Source organism: Rhineura floridana, chromosome 1, assembly GCF_030035675.1.
Source record: "Rhineura floridana isolate rRhiFlo1 chromosome 1, rRhiFlo1.hap2, whole genome shotgun sequence".
Classification (NCBI taxonomy): Eukaryota; Metazoa; Chordata; class Lepidosauria; order Squamata; family Rhineuridae; genus Rhineura; species Rhineura floridana.
The window spans coordinates 178004385-178025461 of record NC_084480.1 but is presented as its reverse complement, the minus strand read 5'-3'; the positions used below and the strand labels follow the sequence as shown (position 1 = coordinate 178025461).

The 21077-nt window shown below is 40.3% G+C and overlaps 2 protein-coding genes across 11 annotated transcripts in view; both read right to left on the bottom strand.

Moving 5' to 3' along the window:
- Nucleotides 1–6683, bottom strand: part of XRN2 (5'-3' exoribonuclease 2) — a 100434-nt gene extending 93751 nt beyond the window's left edge. Inside the window, exon 1 of one of the 2 annotated variants that reach the window (XM_061587991.1) lies at nucleotides 6439–6683. In XM_061587991.1, coding sequence (XP_061443975.1) covers nucleotides 6439–6513 — 75 coding nt within the window. In that variant the 5' untranslated portion in view covers nucleotides 6514–6683. Of the gene's footprint in view, nucleotides 1–4787; nucleotides 4811–6438 lie in introns of those variants that run through there. The other variant, XM_061587992.1, reaches the window with a different exon arrangement.
- A 5375-nt stretch (nucleotides 6684–12058) lies between these two features.
- KIZ (kizuna centrosomal protein) overlaps nucleotides 12059–21077 on the bottom strand; it is a 165566-nt gene continuing 156547 nt past the window's right edge. For all 9 annotated transcript variants that reach the window (XM_061587989.1, XM_061587990.1, XM_061587954.1 and 6 more), the window contains 2 exons: nucleotides 15623–15666; nucleotides 12059–13250 (listed from right to left, as the gene is read on the bottom strand). In XM_061587989.1, coding sequence (XP_061443973.1) covers nucleotides 13147–13250; nucleotides 15623–15666 — 148 coding nt within the window. In that variant the 3' untranslated portion in view covers nucleotides 12059–13146. The remainder of the gene's footprint in view (nucleotides 13251–15622; nucleotides 15667–21077) is intronic.

Here is a 21077-nt window from a genome sequence, read left to right as displayed (position 1 = left end):
CCTCCCTACCCATCCCCATCCAATCCCCTGCTTCCCTTCCCCCTCCCCATAGTCAGTTTTACCTATCTCAAGCATGATTGCACGGGAGCAAATACCGTTGAACTCTAAAAGCATGCAAATGTTCAAACCTGCCCTCCCCTCCCCCTTCCTTTGCCCCCTCCAATCCGCTCCTTCCCCCTCCCCCATGGTCAGTTTTACCTATCCTAACCATGATTGCATAGGAGTAAATCCCACTGAAAATAAGCATGAAAACGAATAGACCTGCTTTCCCCTCCTTTCCCCTCTCCTCTCCTCTCCCTTCCTCCTCCTCCCCTGCCCACTCTAGCCCTTCCTCCCCCCTGGTCAGTTTTACTTATCCTAAGCATTGATTGCACAGGAGTAAGTCCCACTGAATTCAATAAACATGCAAATGATCTCCTTCTCTCCTCCCCATCCCCTGTGGTCAGTTTCACCTATCCCAAGCATGATTGCAGGGGAGTAAATCCCACTGAACTCAATAAGCATGCAAATGATCAATCCATTCTCAGCAAACTTTCACAGAATCCCATTTCTTACCTCCCGGATTAAAAAGCAGAGAAATTCACTAATAGGCAAAAAACCTTGCGGTTTAAGAACATACCTATAGCCAACAGATATTTCTATCAAACTTTAAAAAGCAGGGAAATTGGGCAGCTATAGTGAATGCACCAGGGGAGCAGGAGACCTGACCTCCTCTCTGAGATATTGGACTGCCCTACAAGCGGGTCAAAATGCAAACACCATTTGGATTGGTCTTTCACAGTCCAATCCACTTCCTGTGTAGCTTGGAAGAATTTGGTAACATGTGACTCTGAGCATATGGTGAGTGGTGGCAACACCTGCCATCTCCAAAGATGGAGAATTATATTTTTGTATATTTGTTAGTGTTCTTCTTACTTTGCTTTTTTCCTGTGTTACTAATGTTTCTACAGAGGATCTAATCTAGAAGATTTTATTTCTCTCATTATTCATCCTACAAATCTGTGTCAAATTTATTTTTATTAATTTCAAAGCCTTTTTATTGGTCAATGTCATATGATGGTGAAGACTGTCTTTTGTGTTTCAAATTGGAAGTTATGTTCTATTTCTATTTTGGATGCATTAACAGTTGAATCTGAAAATGCAGTTTGATGTAAAATCAGACTGATTACAGTATGTTGCTACTTCAGCAATGACTCCAGCTGTTGGAAAAAAGAGGATGCATGTTTTCATCCTGCTATGTTTAAACCACTTCATTTAAGGCAAGGTGGGCACGGTCAATTAAAAACACAGAACACACCTAGAATTTTGCTGGAATATATTTCACTTCCCACTGTTTTCATCTTGTGCAATCTGAGACACTCCTGGTGTCCACTGGAGACTATTCTGCAGAATAGTCAGTGAAATTATTCCACAATTATGTTTGGAGTTTTTTTAGTGTAAATTTTGTGAAGTGTTGCTGTACTTCACATATTCACAGAAATAGAAACAAAAGAAAATAATTTCTTATAGGAACCTTCACTAAAATCGCAAAGTAAATCAGACATATTTAAAGTGATCATCTGAATTAAATCAACTGTCTTAATAATGTTGCTTCTTCCCTTCTAAAACAAGATCAGCACAGCACATGTCTTCTTTCTATTATTTGGGCCCCTTTCCAAACGTTTGATAGAAATATCTGTCGGCTATAGGTACATTCTTAAACCACAAGGTTTTTTGCCTATTAGTGAATATGAAGATACTATTTGGAGTATGGATGAGAGTGATTTAAGCCTGTGATAATAGCTTGCCTAAGTTCATGGCTGGGATGAGATTTTACTGGAAACGTCCTGGCTCATAGCTCCTATTCTGAACCACTACTCAGCACATATACTTGCATCTCTTCCAACAATGTATAAAGCACAAAAATAAAATGTTTCAGTTTTAAAGGTTTTTTCCAGTAGCATAGAAACTTTGAGATTGATTAAGCATGAAAATTAACATGATATTATTGTTTAGTTTAAAAAATAAGCAGTGAAATATACATAGAATTAATGGTCACTTCACATGCCACATTAAACTATAGCTCTTAAAACAAACAATATTTCAATGTGCATCAGCAGTGTACAAAGGTTCCCATTGCACTCCTCCCTTGCTCCTGTGGTGACATGGATAAAGCAAACCAGAGTCTCGTTTGTCATATCACCTGAAGCTGGTTTGTTTTCCCCAAACAAGCCTTACTTACCACTGATGGTTTCTTAGGAGAGAAACAAATCAGGAGCCCTGGTTCAGATGACAGAAGCCAGATTCTGGCTTGTTTTGTCTGCAGAACAGCAACAGCAGGGGAGGAGAGTCATGGGAACTTTTGAGCAGTGTGTACCAGGATACATTGTTGCAATGCTCTGAAATATGTTTCCACACACACACAAAAGACACTAGATATTTTTCCTGAAACAATTCATGCTATTTTTCCTTCCTGTAAAGTCACTTGCATTTTTAAAATGCCTCATGACACCTCCAAAAATGTAATTAGGTAATATATGACATTAATTTTCTCAAAACTGTTACATAACTACTGTTGCAATTACCTACATACATTGATCATGGGACTTGCTTCTGATTTAATATGCATATGCTTGTGTTGTAAACTGTTTTTACACTATTAACTTTCTTACAGAGGAGCTCACTCTACATTACATGGTCAAGTTTATGTACCCTTACACAGCAGTATATATTATAGAACTACTTTAGGGACCTACTGCCTGGAGATCAGCACCAACAAAAGAATGCTACCACACTAATAGGTTGTATTCTAATTCAACAGAGATTCCCCTCCCCACCCAACTACAGCATTTAATAGTAGTAACAGTGACCACTACATCACACTTTTTTTGACAATTAAAGATCCAGCTGCCTGGATCAGATACACCTTGGACCACAAAGTCTTCTATTGTGTCATTTCAGCAAAGAACTCAAAAGAACAGTAGGGGGAGAAAATCAGCAAAGTTAGAAACTCTAAGCAAGAAAATATAAAAGGGTGGTAGTGGGGACAAGCAAGAAGTTACTATAAGCAATGTAGTTCCAAGTCTCAAGTTCTCCAGAGAGCAAAATCCAATTTTGGTTTCCAAATACCTTCTTAAGGCCAGGAGTTCATTTAACTGGGAAGCATTGGCCCAATAAAGCATGAAGCCAAACTGACCTGTGGCAGAAAGATCATTCTCCTGCATCACCTTGCGTTCAATCAAGGCTGAAATTCTTGGAATGCTATGCAGGAGTATGGCTATTGCTATGTTTAATTAGCTCTGTTTCTGTGTCTTTAACAGCAACCTGACAAGCAGAATTGAAGATTTCTGTCTTTAACATAAACTGTGATAGGGAAACAGTGTAAATGAAACAGTGCTTAACAAAGGTGGCAACCGTATTTTGGGGGTAAGTCATAATCAACTTGAAGGCACATAACAACAACAACCCACATGCACATAAAGTGATAGGCATGAATATTTAACTTTACAATCAAAAAAGATTTCCTTTATTATCAGTACTTTCCCTATACCATTATTGCCTTGTTTGTAGATTATTAATGCATTGGTACGGACATTTTACAATGTGTACATCACCAAGCACAACATTACGAATAATGAACTACAAGCTAGGGGCCTGTGAGGAATCACAGCAGATGACAAACAACTGAGAAACCATCGCAATTGCCATGCTCTGGGGCTAAGAGTAGGTTCTAGCTCATATAATGAACCTCAACACTCTAATCACTGCAAAACTGAACTATTCCACTGTCTGCTGAGGTTCCAGGCTAGGAGAACTGCAAGATTTTCATCTAGCTCTAAACATGAGGGATACAGTGCAGAGGGTGGGGTACTTTTGCCTTCCCATTCCCGAGGCATGCCTCAGAGCACACATTCTCTAACCTTATTTTGACACACTCTTCCATTTCCAGGATACTTTAAAGCACCTTCCTCCTTGCAGCTGAAAAGCCCATGGGCAAGGGGGCTAGCTAGTATTGGAGGAAGTGTGGCAGGAGGACAAAGGATTCATGCCTATGATCCTGTTCCTTCCACAATCCAATAATCAATTAGGAATGAGTAGGCTGATTTTCACACACATGTACACTTTTTCCTCTACCACCTTCAGCTGACAATGAAGTATCCTCAATGTTTTGTGGTGCCAACACTCTGGAACAGCAATGCCATTATACCCTCCAGATGTTGTTAGACTCCAATTGCCATCACAGCCAATAAGCAGGGATTACAGGTGTTGTAGTTGAGCAGTATCCAGAGAACCACAGGTTTCCCACCCCTACAAAAAATCTTCCATGGACCACGATTGCACAAAAAACATCACCTCTGATCCTACTCCCCTCCCCCCATGAATCTTTTAACATCAAATGGGTCAGAGCCTTTAACAGCTCACAGTATCCTGGGGAGGTGTTAGAATCATGATGCACATCTCATAGTCCTAATTCAACCCCTCCCCAAATATTGTTAGCTCATCAAGGAAGTCAATTCTCCCCCAGCACAGTTTTCATTCTCTCCCACCTAACACTTAATTGCCTTGGATGGCAATTAACATTAAAAAAATTTGGATGGATGAGTGGGCATTCTCTTTTCACTTACAAACTAATATTTTTCTACATATATGGGAAGTCCCACCCCCAACATGCCAAAACCCCTACCGTGTCTGTAGTCTTGTTTCACTATTCTACTGATAGGCACAGGACACCAAGTTCCTTGTTAGTATATATCATTTATATATGGTAACAATGTTGCTTTGAAAAGAAGTCTACAAAAGTTACTAACCTGCTGGGGAATGAGAGGAGAGGGACAAAGAGCTCTGTCTCTCCTCCAGCAACCTGCAAATTTTTATACTGGATGCAAAGGATGGAGAAAGTGCTTCATTTCTCCCCCAGGAGCCTGCTCACTCAGCTGCATGCAGTTCTTTGTTACCTGCGCCTATGAGGTGAATGCTTAAATACAAGGCTGCAATAATATTAAGACCATACTTCTAACTAAAGGGGCACAGGATCACACACCCTCCAATGTTTCACAAATGAAAAATAGACTAATTCTTGTCCACATTAAAAGTCACTATCTGAACCCCCCTCCTTGCTGTTAATACATTGCAAAAAGATCTTCTCCACCTACTATTAATTTACTTTGTTCTGGCTTCTGATACAGAGTATGAACCATATATTAAACACACACACACACCAGCCAAGAATCCTGGGAAATGTAGTTTACCCCTCAAAGAGCTACAATTCCCAGCATCCTTAACAAACTACAGTTCCCAGGATTCTTTGGGGGGGTGCTTTAACTGTATGGTGTGTACACAGCCTTACATAGCAGATTTTTAATGGGGTGGTGATAGTAAGAATGTGTAATAGGTTGTATTATACATTCATTATTTCAGGGAAGAGGCCCAAGCTCAGTGGTGGAGCATCTGCGTTGCATGCCGAAGGCATCTTCAGTTAGGGCTGAGAGAGACTCCTGCTTGAAACCCTGGAGAGCTGCTGCCAGTCAGTGCAGACAATGCTGAGTTTGAGAGACCACAGGCCTGACTATAAGGGAGCTTCCTATGTTCCTAGAACTGAAGGACTTATTATCTAGAGAAGCTGTAATGGGGGGGGGGTATGGAGAGCCAGGCACTCACATTTTGTGTACATGAATATATATTTATATGCATGAGCAACAGACACATTTGACCCACCCAGGAGCCCACCCTATTCAGAGGTGTAATTGGTATCTGGGGACCATGTACTAGTTAAGGTATTGGACTAAGCCCTGGGAGACCAGGGCTCGAATCCCCACACAGCCATGAAGCTCACTGGTGACCTTGGGCCAGTCACTGCCTCTCAGCCTCAGAGGAAGGCAATGGTAAACCCCCTCTGAATACCGCGTACCATGAAAACCCTATTCATAGAGTCGCCATCGAAATCGGATCGGACTTGAAGGCAGTCCATTTTCCATTTTCAACTGTACAGGATTGTCATAAGGAATAATAAGGTAACGCACAGGATGCATTGTTAACACTCAGAAGCGAAATGTAAAGCTTTATTATTACTAAAAGAAGATGGGGCAACTGGTACATGGATAGCATAGCACGCACATTCATTTATGATACGGGCTACCTTAAGACTAAACGCTTTTGAACATCACTGTTGCAAATAATTAAGACTGGCTACCAGAGTGGGCTGCGAGTCTATTGACGCGCCTCAGCAGTCGCACGTGAAAGCGCACGTGGCGAAGCGACAGGAAGAACAAAATTCAGGTGTGTGCTCCCGCTCGATCCCCGTGATGCGGAGCCTCGCCAGAACAGCAGCCCTCCCTCATGCTCGCAGAGTCCACCCGATCCTTCCTGTCCGCTTCAACATCGGCCTTGATTAACAAGGACACAAAGCAGGGCCAGGGCCGCGCTGCGTCAAGTTGTCTCGGAGCCAGCGCTCCCCCTCACCTTCTCTTCCGTGCAGGACACGACGATAGACGGGTACTTGCGGCTCAGCCACCGGAAAAATGCCGGAACCCCCATTGACTGCCCCCACAGTGCGGCTGTACGGAGCTATCTGAGAAGTAACCGGTGAAGGCTACAGAAAATTTCCGGGTCACCAGGTCTCGGCTAGCATGATGGGAAAAGGAAGAGGACTATAGCAGAAGCCGAGTGCCCAGGCCCACGTGACCAGTGTCGTAACTAACCTCCATTTTCGAACCTGATGGGAATATGCGCATAAATAGAAAAGAGTTTCTGTAGGCGCGATCTGCGGAGACAATGAGAGCATGCGCGTTTTGAAAGCCCCGTATTTCTGTGCTGTGAGTGGCGCCTTAGCTGTGTGAGACTAATTGAATCGGTGCAGTTGGCTTTGGTTGTTCGAAAAGAAAAGAAAAAGTAGTTTATGAAAAGGCTATCAATGCCTTTTATGTGATCATAATCAGTTTTGGCTATTAGTAAATAGCTTTTCCTTATTCCAAGAATTAGATTATCAATCTCTTCATACATCCATATTTGGCACACTTTTTATTTGGTATTAAAATAAACGATGTTATGTAGTCAGGGAGGGATCATAGCTCGGTTGTGGATCACACGCTTTGCAAGCTGAAGGTCCTAGGTTCATTTTCTGGCATGTCCGGTTAAAACGGTCAGGTAGCTGGTCAAAGGAAAGACAGCTTGTTCTGTGCTGTTGCCATTCAAAGTAGACAGTACTGGACTAAATGGCCTGACCTACTATAAGGCAGGTTTCTATGTTCTCCATTTCTAGGGATGGGGGATATATATCTGTACTGTGTGCTGTCCTCAACATGCCCATGAGAACCATAGCACTGACAGACGGTGTTTGCCAAGGTCCTTTGCCTCTCCCAGTTTTTTAAATATTATATTTTTTCAGGGGGGGGGGTAGTTTTGCCTGCTTTTTTTAACCTTGCTTTATTTGTTTTGGAAGGATATTGGTGCTTGCCTGTATGTGTGCTTTTCTTCACCCATTTTTCTTCAGTGTAATGGTACCCATGACAGTTTTTTAGGTTTCCAAATGTGACCCATAAGTGTTGCAGACCCCTGCGTTGTTTAGACAATAGGCAAAATCCAGCCCAGTTAAGCATCTTTAAAGTCCTAAAGAGCTACTATGGTTTCTGTTCAAGGCTGGCAAGTATACCATATATGTATCATGCACATGTCAAATGTCTTCATTCAGTTGACACTCTTTGGTGGATACAACTGTTTCCTAGAGAGATGGGACTGTGTTCATATCCAGATGTAACACTTGAGGGATTTCCATTAAAGATCACACTTCATTATTTATTATCATGATTAATATCCTGCCTTTAAGACTACAAATCCTTCCCAGGTAGCCTACTAGTAAAGTACAAATAGATATTTTTTTTTTTCAATAATTTTTATTCAGATTTTCATAAAACATACAAGACAAAATCATAAAACATTCAAAGACAAAAAACAAAATCAAAAATAGTTAAATAAAAAGAAAAAAAGAAAAGAAGAAAAAAAAAACAAAAATAAAAAATAAAGAGTAAAATATTGACTTCCCATTTGTCAAAGATCAAATCAGTTATAAGTCTATAATATATAGCAATCCTGTCTCTTAAGTCATATTATAAAATCACTTTCCTCCAGTAGTTATCTTACTTAATCATCAAATCTCATAAACATTACTTTATTCTTTCCACAAAAAGTCAAAGAGAGGTTTCAATTCTTTAAGAAATATATCTATCAATTTTTTTTCCAGATAAGCATATCGATTAATCCATCTCATTACTAATTATGATAATCTTATTGTCATAACCATAGTCAAAATAAACATTTCAATTAATCCATCACATCAGAATCTGTTAGGTTCAGTAATTTCAGTAGCCATTGTTCTATTATCTCTATTAGTTCCATTTTCCATCTTCCATCTTCAGTAGTCTTGTTAAGTCCAGTAATTTCAATATCCAATCTTCCATTATCAGTATTCCATAATAATCTTGCTGTCAAAGCCATAGTCATATAATAAGAGTCTGATGGGAATTACCTCTATCCCAAATATTTTCTTGCCATCCATTCTGAATAAGTTGCTGAAATACTGCTGTAAAATCATATCTCTGTTCTTTTTTTCAAAATACACTGGGTCATCTCTTAAAAGTTTTTCCATTGTCACATGGCTGCAGTTAATTCCATAGATTTTCTCTATATTGGGCTCCATCACATCATTCCAGTCCAGAAGATAATCCATGCCATTGATAACTTTATCTCTAGAATCTTCATTAATTTCTTCAGAGATAACATTGAGTTCCAAACAATAGATTTTATTTCTAAAGTCCATAGACTCCAAATCTTGTTCCTGTTCCACGTTTGTTCCAATCTCCGGGATCTCCTCTCTCACAGGGACCCCTATTCCAGTCTCCAGGGTCTCCTCTCTCACAGGGACCCCTATTCCAATCTCCGGGGTCTCCTCTCTCACAGGGACCCCTTCCAGGGTCACCTCTCTCACAGGGACCCTTATATCTTTAATCTCCTGCTTCATTTTACTCAATTCAATTTTCGTTATCTCAATCTCATTCATTATTCTCTGAAACATAGTTATTTCCAGATTCTCAGCCACTTTCTTAATTGCCATTTTAAAAGAAAAATATAGGAAAACCACTTCTTATTTCAGCAACAATTGGGTTAATACTCCAAACTTGGTGACATCACAGTATAAACAGAGCAGACAGCCTTATCTCTCCAATAGTTAAGTAAACAAAATGCAGTTCCCAGGATCGAAGCAATTAATGGCAATCGTCAAGAAACAGATTCGTCAAAATAAAATAGACCAAAAAGAGAGTAGTCTCAAAACAGTATAATATTTTTCAAAATAAAAATCTGGAATAGAAATCCCTCTTCTGTGTGTATCTTTAGAATGCAAATCCAGGACAGCTTTTTGCAACAAAAACAGAGATAAGCTATTAATTAGTGCGTAGCAGAGAGAAGTTACGGCTCCCCAGTGAGATGTCAAAAACCGATCAATCTGGCAAATCTCTTTTAAACAGCAACAATTTAAGTCAAGTAAAAGAAAAATATAGAAAGAAGGGTGCTTGCCTGTTAGTGCGTTCTCTCTTAGAAGATAAGATGAACGTTCGCTTTAACAGATAGAGCTTGCTGTTGAAAATCCGTCCCACCTTCGTCGGCTGGACCTCGTCCCATAAATTAATGAGATCTGGTCGTCCCAACAAAAATAGGCTTTGAGGTTAATCTCTTCGTTTCTCCCTACCCGGGAGAAGTTTAATCAGTCAAAAAAAAAAGAAAAAACTGACTGATATATCTGAATAAGCTTCTTTTGAGGCAGGAGCCCGTCTCAAAAGCAGGCACAGGCTAAGTCACCCTTCCCGGAAGTCCAAGTACAAATAGATATTAATAAAATCACAATGAAACTGTATTTTAAAAAGTCATCCATGTCCTTCAAAGGATCTCTTCACATCTCTTCCCCAAGATTCTCTCCCCCTTAGGAACCGACAGCAGGCCTCAGGACAAGGAACAGCAAACCCCATGCATCTGCAACCAGGTAGTTCATCCTGTAGGGGAGAAGGGGGGGGGTTAAACTTGGCCAGAGAAGCCATCTGCCATTATCTCTGCATTCCTTACTTGCTCTGCTGTTCCTTCCCACAGGGCAAGTTTATGATCTCTTTAACCATCAACTCATCACACTTCACCCATTATATGTCCTCTCCCCAAATAAACTGAACTTTTAAGGTTCCAAGAAGACCAGTGTCTGTCAGAACAGAAGAAAATTCCAGTTTTCTGGAAAACATATCATACCTGCTTTTTAAGTGTGCCACTTCCTATTCTCCTGTGTACTTCAGGGATTGCCCTGATTCTCTGTGTTTTTAGGGCCAAACTAGATGTGATGTATCACCACCACTACCATCATCAGGCACGAATGATACAATTAGCATCATGTCTAGCTTGGCTGTACTATTGGCAGAGTGTCTTCAACAACTGGCAATTCCCTCATTTAAATCAGGAAGATTAGTAATATTAAAATTCCAGGAATTAGGAAGGAATTTATTCTTTAAGGCAGATTTATGATCTGGTTATATTTCACTTGATGTAGGTCTGCACAACTTGTGACCTACCAAGCCAAATGAAGCACACCAGCAACATATGATTATCTGCTGCTGCCCAGGGAGCAGCAGCTGAGTGAGCCCAAGGAGATGGAGATGGAAGAGTTAGGAAATATAGAATACGTCGGTGTTGGCAGCCTCCTCCTGCTCCTCCTCAGGCCCGGCATCGGCGCTGCTTCTGGCACGTCTTCGGGACCGCGACCTGGAGTTCGTGATGCATGATGCGTCAAGACGTTGGTGACTTCCTGATTCATAGCTCAGTCTCTAACTGTGCAATCCAAACTGCAGATATGTCAGGCTGCAGGGAGTTAGACGTGGTGCATGCAGGACTAAGCCAGTGTAAATATTCATGCTGGAGATACACCCAGTGTAAATCCCCAAAAAGGGGTATGTCAGGAAGAGATGCAGGGAGGGCTGATTTTTACCACATGCAAACCCCATGCCCCTGCAACCAGGTGGAACTTATGCTGGCCAAAGGAGTGGTATAACTCAAGAAGCTCCATAGAAATCAATAGGATGCGCCACATCATGGAAACCTGTGTCTAGGCCCCATCTCCTGGCCATGCCCATACTGCCCTGAAAGGGCTCTGTGGATGCATTATAAACACCAGTCAATCAGAGTGCACCACCACCAAGATATAAACTATGCATGGTTCAGTCTCGGTTCTTATGCTGCCTTTTTTGGTGTGACATGCTGCTGCACAAATTCCTCATGGGGGGATTTTACGCTTAGAAGGTTGACTCAGCCCTGTGGTGACTAGCACTTTGCATTGTGGGGAGCACTCTGAACAAACTGGGCACTTCCCAGTACAGGGGAGCAAACAATGCTAATGCTAACATCTCTTCCCCATGATTCTCTCCCCCTCAGGAACCAGCAGCAGGCCTCAGGGCACCAGGAACAGCACCAAACACTCTTGAGCAATGTTTGTAAGCAGTGCATTGTTCTATCTGTCTGCTTTGAGCTGCCGTTCCATCTGAGCTGTTATCTCCTTCTGTGCTTGCAGTAAATCTTCCTTTAGCATCTCCTTCTGTGTAGTGTTTTTTTACTTGGCACCATTTGGGTGTGTGGGCATTTCAGCATGTGCTTTATTAGTGTTGTGCTTGGTCACATTGTGTGTGTGCGCGTGTATGCGCTTGTGACTCACCATCCATGTGGTGTGTGCTTGGTGTGTGCTGATTGGATGATGGTGGTGTTGCTGTGGTCAGTGTGCATCTTTGTGTTTATTCTAATAGGCTCTTTCCACTGGCCATAGTCCCTCCCATTTGTTTCCAAATGAGATTCGGATGCAGATCTTAAATTGCTGTATCTCTGGTAGGCATACCTTATGCTGCTTTCCTATAGTCTGGATTGCTCTCTTGGCCACTCTATGCTATGCCAACTCTCTGAGTGGAAGGCTCTGCCTTAGTGCAAGAAATAGGCTACGTATCCTGAGGTTCCCATGCAGCCTTATGATTTACTGAATACCCCACCAAAAAAGAAAAGAAAAGGCTTCCATTTATTCATTTATTACATTTATATCTGCCCTTACTCCTGAAGGAGCCCAGAGTACCCCCTCCAAAAGGAATAACAAAGCATTCTAAAACAGTTACAGTTAAAACATTCTTAAAAAATTACTGGGGAAAGACCTCCCTTTCTTACTGAGATTTGTTTAATTTGTTACCCATCCTTCAGTGTGAGGTCCCAGGATGGAGTACATACAAACATTGTTCTTCAACCTTGGGTCTCCAGATGTTGTGGGACTACAACTCCCATCATTCCCAGACAGCATGGTCAATGGTCAGGGATGATGGGAGTTGTAGTCCACCAACATCTGGAGACCAAAGGTTGAAAAACACTGCGAGATATTAAATACCATGAAAACATCACTTAAAACAATTAAATAATTCATTAAATAATTAAAACAACACAGTGATTACTATAATCTAAAATTACTCTACTCCCTAAAACCAAGGGTGCCAGCTGCCCTGGAAAAAGGTGGGGGCAACTGTGCAAAATAACATTCTGTGGCTGAGGCATGCATCTGCAAATCTGACATAATATGGTTTACTCCTACATCCCAATGGCAAAGGGCAAAAATGGTGTGTATGGCATTAGGGCAGAGTTAGATGAAAATCTGGATCGAGACTGCAGCAAGGCAAGGGTTTAAAAAAACCATCTCCCATAGTTTCAGTCTGGATCTCACACACACCCTCCAATGGTTGCTAATTACTCAGAAATCACACAATTAGTAAGTGTGAATAACATCATGTCTGTTTGGGCCTTAAACTGGGTCCAACTACACATTATATGTGAGTGCACATATAATAGTAGCCTGATGAACCTTTTGGAACAAAAAAAACCCCAGTGCTTTCAGCAGAGCAATCTGCAACAGTGAAGAGGTATGGGGGGGAGTACTTAAGTGGGGGACATACCCTGCCTTCAGTTTCCCTGCTGCAAATTGCTCACTCCCTTGTGGATTTCAAACGGTGTTTACAAAGCAAAAGGTTAAGACTAACAGTTCCTCTGCTGTAAGTCATCCCCTAGGAAAAGCTGCCCTTAGGCTTTTTGGCATATGCACATGCGTGTAATGTTAGGCCCTCAGTCATAGAAGTCATCAAATTCATCTTTTTGTGAGCAATGTTCTTGAGGACGCAGAGCTGCTTCAATATCAGAGTTGCTGTCATCAGAATCACCCCAGAAGGCTGGATTAGGAAAACAAGGGGAAAAACAAAATAGTAGAAGATATCAGATGACAAATAAAAATGGCAATATTCATAGTTTCAAACAGATTGCAATAAGAACACCAAAATGCTTATTTATCTATACATATTTTAATACATACTTGTTTAGAGTGTCTTTTAAAAAAATGCATCTACCCCCTACTTACAGATGAAATTTAGGGGAAGAGGCTGTAATCTGAAGAACGGTAAATCTGGCAACTTGCTAACAAAATTTTGAAGAGACAATTATTTATCATGGAGGGAAAAATCAACAATTTCAGTTTCTGAATAGACAGCACTAAAATATGAATTTTAGAACAAAAATGTATCTCAAATGTTGAACATATTTACAGAAATGCTTGTTAACACTGCAAATGGCCTTAAATACCTCATTTCCCTGGCACGTTGACTGCAAAACCATTTATTAGTAGTCACTTCTGCATGTACAAATGGAGCCAAAGTCTGGCACAGATGGGGCTTGAGTGGGAAATTTTAAGTTTGGCGTTTCATAAATTGTTACTTTCCATAAAGTCCTATTTAGAACATATTATACTGAATAACACTTGGTTTTGAAATACATGTGAATCATGAATCTGTAATATCAAGTTTTATTGTGTGTTTGTGTTAAAAAAAGAAAGCCTTGAACTGGTTACATGAGAATGTCACATAGCATTTTTGGGGCTGAAATTGTGAGTTGGGGAACTGCTTATAATCAAATGAAGAACAGATTGTTTCCTTTTCATTAACATTCTCCAGTTGGGATCTGCTGGTAAAAATGGCTTAGACTTACAGAACTCTTATGTTATTTCAACCGTAACCCTAAATTCTTAATCAACTAAAAGATCTATGAAAATTGTAGGCTTTGCAGTGTGGCCATTATTAGGTGACACATGTAAATGCCATACATGCTTTAATGTACTTGTTGAATTTCTTCCTGCCTTTCCACCATATTATGACTGATAGGGCAAATGTTACCTACTATTTAGGTGTGTGTGTATGTTTATATATAGAATAAGAATGAAACAGGCTTGTCAGATTTTCAAGATGGTGAAAAGCCAAGTGGACCAAAGAGCTTCAAAAGGATATAGTTCCAAATTGATGGTGTCTAATCAAGAAAGATATCTAGGTGTCAGGGTGGATAACTTACTGAAAATGTCATATCAACAGTCTGATTCAGGTATAACACTAAACCAGACTTCCCCAACCTGGTGTCCCCCAAATGTTTTCAACTACAACTCTCATCAGCCCTACAAGAGCGGCCAACAATTAAGGATGATGGGAGTTGTAGTCTAAAACATCTGGAGGGAACCAGGTTCGGGAACGATGTGCTAAACCATAGTTAACAAGAATGAGTCAGAAGCTCACACACACATTTCACCTTTCCTCCAGCACAGTCACAAGCAGTTCAGAAGCATTTGCAATCATATCTGCCTCACCATAGTTTGTTGTGTGTTGAAACTTTACAAACTGTGGTTAATGTTAAACTATGGTTTGTTTGAAACAAACCAACTTCAAATCATAGGTTATGATGCTGGCTTGATTAAACAAACCATAGTTAATTAACATTAACCACAATTTAGTTTGGACAAGACAATAAAATGATGGTTAATGAATATTGGAAGCAAATGCTTTTAATCTTCTCATGGCCATGCTAGAAGAGAGGGAAGGAGGAAGTACTTGAACCCGGGGATCACTGTGGCTTAGTCTATTATGCTAAACTGTGATTAACAGTGCCAGCAGCTGGCCAAGTAGGAATGGGCCTGAGGGACCCTGGGGCTCAGAAGGGCCCCAGGAGGATAGAGCTGCAGCTCGGTGATCCACACCAGTGTCAGGTCACAGGACGTGACTTGCAATACATGTCAACCTCTTACCACAGGCTACAAATCACACCCCGCAACCCAAGGCTGGCTCAGATAGCGGAGTTCCACCCTCCCAGAAAACACCCCTCCGACAGAAGAAAGGAAGTATTTAACTATGGAATTAACTGCCACAAGCAGTGATGGCCACTGACTGCATTTAAGCATGCAATGAAAAGGGGACTAGACACATTCAGGGAGAATAAGTCGATCAGCACCTATTATCCATGATGCCAAAATTAAGTCATCTTGTTCAAAGGCAGTATCTCTCTAAATATAACTTGTTCTGGGCAAACAAATGTTGGAGGGCTGTTGCCTACAGGTCCTGCTTATAAATGTCTCAGACTGCTGGCTGATCATTGTTAGAAACAAGATGCTGGACTATATGAACCATTGCTTCAGTCCATCAGGACTCTTTCAGTGTTCTTACAAAGCTTGGCAGAAAGAAAAAAGGTTGACAACCCAAATTGTTTCTATTATTACAAATGATCTGCTTACCTTTGGATTTTATTGTTGATACCATTCCCCTTTGGTTTTCAGCCCTATAAAATATGTTTTAAATGAGTTAGGAAACATATTTGCATCAGTGATTCTGTGACGGTACTCAGACACAGTTGTGATTCGGAATACACAGAAGGCAGAAACAAATGTAAAATTTTAAGAGTAGCCAGCTTGAAAGCACCTTCACCATGTTCTGTACATATTTGTTTCCCATACCAGTGTGAGCTCTGAAAAATTATTTCTGCAAGTTTTCAGCAGGTTCACTTTAGGACAAAAACTTTGAAGGATGTTTATTGGCTAGTGCTTGTGACATTACCAACACATATTCCTTCTTCAAACCTAGAGCAGTTTTGCAACTGTTTTGTGATTTTTTTTTAAAAAAACCATATAGATATCTAAATGTGTGTGAGCGTGTATAATAAAAACACACCATGTGACATGCTGATATATTTATCAGCATGTCACATGGTGTGTTTTTATTATACACACTCACACACATTTAGATGTGTGTGTGTGTGTGTGTATATTTATATATATATGGCAAACTGGGAAGCCAGCTTTCATAGCACAGATAAAGGACCCACTAGGAACAATATTAAAATGTTATGTGCCTTCACCCTAAGATCAATGGAAAGCCCGAACAAGTAAATATGTTTTAAAATGTATATTCTACAAAAACTGCCTTTAATTTGTAGGAAACAGATTTTCTCTGAAGGTTAGCTCGACCGGAAGCATAAAATGGCTTTAAAATGTATTTACGGTTGCTACGTTATGATCCTGAATGTCCTTGCTAAAAACACCTGAGCTTTTAAAAATGTCAACAACAAATTCTAAAAGGTATTAGAAGAAAAATGAATTTGTCCCCACTTCCCCTATATCCTTATGCCTTGGCTTGAAGATATATTTCTAGGACTTAATAGTTGAGTTCCCATAGCCTCACCTCTGTTCCTATGTAAATATTGTAGGCATTCGGCTGCTTTTGATCTACCTTGATGCAAATACAATCATTATTCTGTTCTGCTAAATGAATGCTCATGTGTCTCAAGCATCACAGACCCTTTTGAACCTGCCAAACAAGCTCAAATCATTTTGATCTTTTGTGTCTTTTATGTATATTGTGCTGCTGTTGCAGCGAAATAATCTCACAAGGGGCAATGATGTTAGAGAATTAACTATTCTATTAAGAGTCTTATGATAAATGACCAAAACCTATACCTCCAATACATTTTAATGTAAGAGATCTAATAAGAGGAAAGATGGTATTTTCTGACAAAAGCTAATCAAACTGATGACAAACATTAAATATCTTCACTACAGTCCAGTCACCTAACCTGCATCAAAAGTTTGTTAATCTGTAAATATCAAGTTTAAAATTACAATACAAATTGTTTTGAATTGGTCCTAAAATATTGCCCTCTCTCAGAAGCACTTCTACACAACATGTTTTAAGAACTTTTAATTTAAAAGGTGAATTGGAATATTCTTCCAATCTTCATGCATGATCCTCTCAAGTTGATCCCCCTGATCTGGGGTGATTCTCCCTTCTCACTGCACCCTCTAGTGCCATATCCCAGGCTTCCCATACAGAGAAGCTTTTTTGGAGGAGTGAAAGCATTCATATGTAATTAATAATGGACGAGACAGACTGGAATGGAGATATGGGAATTAACCAAATTTTAAAAGGGGGGAAGTTTGGTACAGCTATATGGCTGCCCATTTGCTACCGGGACAAGTTCAAGGTTCTAGTTTTGGTGTACAAAGCCCTATACAGCTTGGAACCAGGATACCTGAAAGACCGTCTTATCCCTTATATACCCGGTCGATCACTGTGCTCTGCAGGTGAGGGCCTCCTGCAGATACCATCTTATCAGGAGGTTCGTTCTGCACAATATAGGAAATGGACCTTTAGTGTGGCAGCACCTACCCTGTGGAATTCCCTCCCCTTACATATTAGGCAGGTGCCATCTCTGCTATCTTTTCGGCGCCTTTTGAAGACTTTCCTCTTTCAACAAGCCTTTTAAGTTGAGACCTATCCCAGTCTGCGTCTGTGTTAGAATTGCTTTCTTTAATAATATGTTTTTAAAGCTTTTTTTAAAAAAATGTTTTTAATGTTGTTTTGTTTTAATGTATTTTAAGGTCTTTTTATGATGTTTTAAAGTGTTTTTAGCCTTTCTGTTTGCTGCCCTGGGCTGCTGCTGGGAGGAAGGCCTGGATATAAACCAAATAATAAATAAATAAATATATACCCTGATCCAGCAAAAGTGACCTGTATACACAAAGGGTGCTAATGCAATGAAAAATCCCCACTTCAGTGCGGGCAGTGGAACTACAAAGCTCACTGCCAAATGGATGGATAACACTGTCTGAATCTGTCATCTCCAACACCAGCAGTTTGGGGAATCGAATTCCAGCTATTCTCTTCCCCATTGCTTTCTTCCAACAAGCCATAAGCACTGCTGACTTACAGCACTATCCATCCTTTTGGTCGAGAGGTCTTCAGGCATAGCCTCATGTACTAAGCCTGCTGTTGAGGATGCATGGAGACGGAGGGGCATACAGGGTTTTCAAAAATGTACAAGCACATTAAAATAAGTTAAGAGAATACAGGTGAAAAGCCTGCTCACAGCTAATGTTTACAGTTTGAAACCAGCAAATACAATCAAGAACATCATGATCTGACACTGTGCTGTTTCATAATTAAAGACAAATAATCCCTCCATAAAAAGATGGAAAAAGGGAAATTCAAATTTAGAGAATAATATTGTAGAACTACTTCTTCTATGTGAGTTTGCTCCATACTTAATGTGAGACATATTAGTGAAGCACAATTCAAAATTTTATTTTTTACAAGTCAACCTTTCAGAAAGCCCATCTTTGATAAACCTAAGTCCAACTCATTAAGGCCAAGTTGGTACATAATAATTCTTCTCCCCAAAGAAAAGCTCTTCAATGAAACTGGTATCTTGAAAGGAGAACTGATGGGTTGCTTCACAAATAATTGGCAGGGAACAAGTTATGAAACTTTTCTCCTCATGGGGTTTTTTTTGGAGGCGGGCAGAAGAAGCATGCAACTGAACATAATGTATATGTACTGCAGGATTTTTTTTGTAATTCACTTCCTATTCGCTTCTCATACTGCAAATTTTATCACAGGTTTTTCAAAGCAATTTCCGAGGTAATGGGTTAGCTATAATGAAAGACGGTCTTTAATATAAGGTGCACCATTTCTTTTATTAGGAGGCTTGAAAGATGCGTACTAAAATGTAGAACTGTTGCTGTATATCCATTTTCTATCCTGCCTCTGTCATAAATTCTATTGTGATGTTCGTTAAGTCTCTCTCTTTTACGTAGAACATTTCTGTATTTTTGTCACCCTTTGTTATTTGAATCTTGAGGCGTGTATGGGATGTGCACAGATGTATATTTATAAGGGTAAATTTACATCTAAAACCCCGCAGGAGTGTTCTGGGGCACAAAAGCAGTGGTTGGAGAAAGTGGAAAACCCTCTCCGGCTTCTCCACTGTAAATCACACCCACCTAAAGCTGCTTCCATTACCAAAACAGCAGCCATGAAGATTTAAATACATGTGCGTGAGTGCGTGTGTGCTTGCAAAACATAGTTTGACCCCCAAAATATAAGATGCCAGCAACAGAAACGTTAATTTTGTAAAAGTTCCCTTTTCTATACAGTATTTCAGAATTGTATGTTTATTGTTCAAAGGCTAAAAACATTTTTTGGAAAGACCCTTAGGGTGCTTTCAAATGGGAGCTTAATTTGCAAATGGGTCATTGAGATATCGCAAATGGGTTGTTGGCAACAGGTTTGCTTTTGTACTTATCAGATTTCCCCTGAAAAGGGTAAATTCAGTTTAAATATAGGGGAAATTACAGAATGTCATTTTGATACCAATATTGTCATGTGGATGCTAAAAACCCTTGCATGCACGAGGACAGAAGCAGCTTGCTGAGTGGGGAGAGCTGATATGCTAACTTCCCAACAGGCAGGTCACTGTTGTGGGGTGTGGTGGCAGGGACAGTGGTGCAAATGCACTGGCAGGAGCACCAGAATGGCTCTGCTGGTGCATTTGCACTATGCCTGCCTGCCTGCCTGCCACCTCAACCCTCCTCCTCTCCCTCCTGGTAAGCAACAGCCACCCACCTGCTAGGAAGCTAGTATAGTGGCTCATGCTTCTGCATGAGGAGCATCAACCCCACAATTAAAAGCCACCTGGAAACATCCTTAGTGTGACATACCTCCCTTAAAGGAATCAGTAGAGATTTCCCGGTTTCATAATAGAGATGAATGCATTAACAAACAAAATGTTATTCCTTCATCACTTTCAGCCCACGTGGCAGTTTTCTTTCATCCTCTTATGGCAAATCACAAAATGCCACAAGTGGACACCAGTTTTGGTTGAGTCTGACGTACACTAGTTAGCAGGAAAATCTCCTAATGCATAACATTTACTTCCTTGTAAACCTGAATCTGTTTCACATATATGTGACCAGAAAACAATTTCTCCCGGATCAGTTTGATATTTGCCCGGTAGCAAGTTATTTAGCTCACTTTCCCAGACTATGTGTATTATTTGAACTTACTTATTGAATAATTCAGGTACTTCTGGCATAGTTAGTCTTTGTTTGGGCCTGTTCTCAGTTATCCAAATGTTGTGAATTAATATGGTGTGCATGTTAGTGAAGTCAATTGAACCTAAACGTCTTCTAGTTCTCTCCTGTTTATGGCCATAAGAAAATATTCATTCTTTTGCATTGGGTAGCCATTATTCTCCTGCAACTAGAACTAGACACTGTCTCTGTGCAGTTAAAAACAATCCAAACTAGATGGTAGCAGAGGGAATTTGTTTCCTCATATTAAGCTTCTAATAACAAGTTCACACTTGTTAAATATGAAAAGGTACACACCAAGGTGTCACAGTTCTACTGGAATCCTAGCAGTATTATGAAACTGACTAGAAAAATCAAGGGTCAGTTTGTTTCCTAGCCAGGTTGTGAAATTGACCAAAGAATAATAGCCCATCATAACATTTACTCAAAAGTAAGGTTGCAATCCATTTGTCCTGAACTGCAGGCACTCAAAAAAAACCTAGGGGGGGGGAGACATGCATATACACCAATTCAAAAACCAGTAACACACATATACACATACAAGACGCAAATAACCTACTTAAAGGTAGCCCTGCACGATAAAAATTATCCTTCTCCATATATAGCTGCATCAAGGATGTCCAGGGCCCAAAAGTCACCACTACTCTGGCATTTTGATAATCATAAAATAGGTATTCAATGTCCATAATGTCTTCTATCAGGCCACATTCTGGGACGATGTTACTCATCACATCCTGTGTGCTTTGCGTTGGTAAAAAGGTATCATACCTTTTGGTTTTGGAAAGTTGGAAATCACTAATTTGCAATGGCTCAAAGACAGATTCCA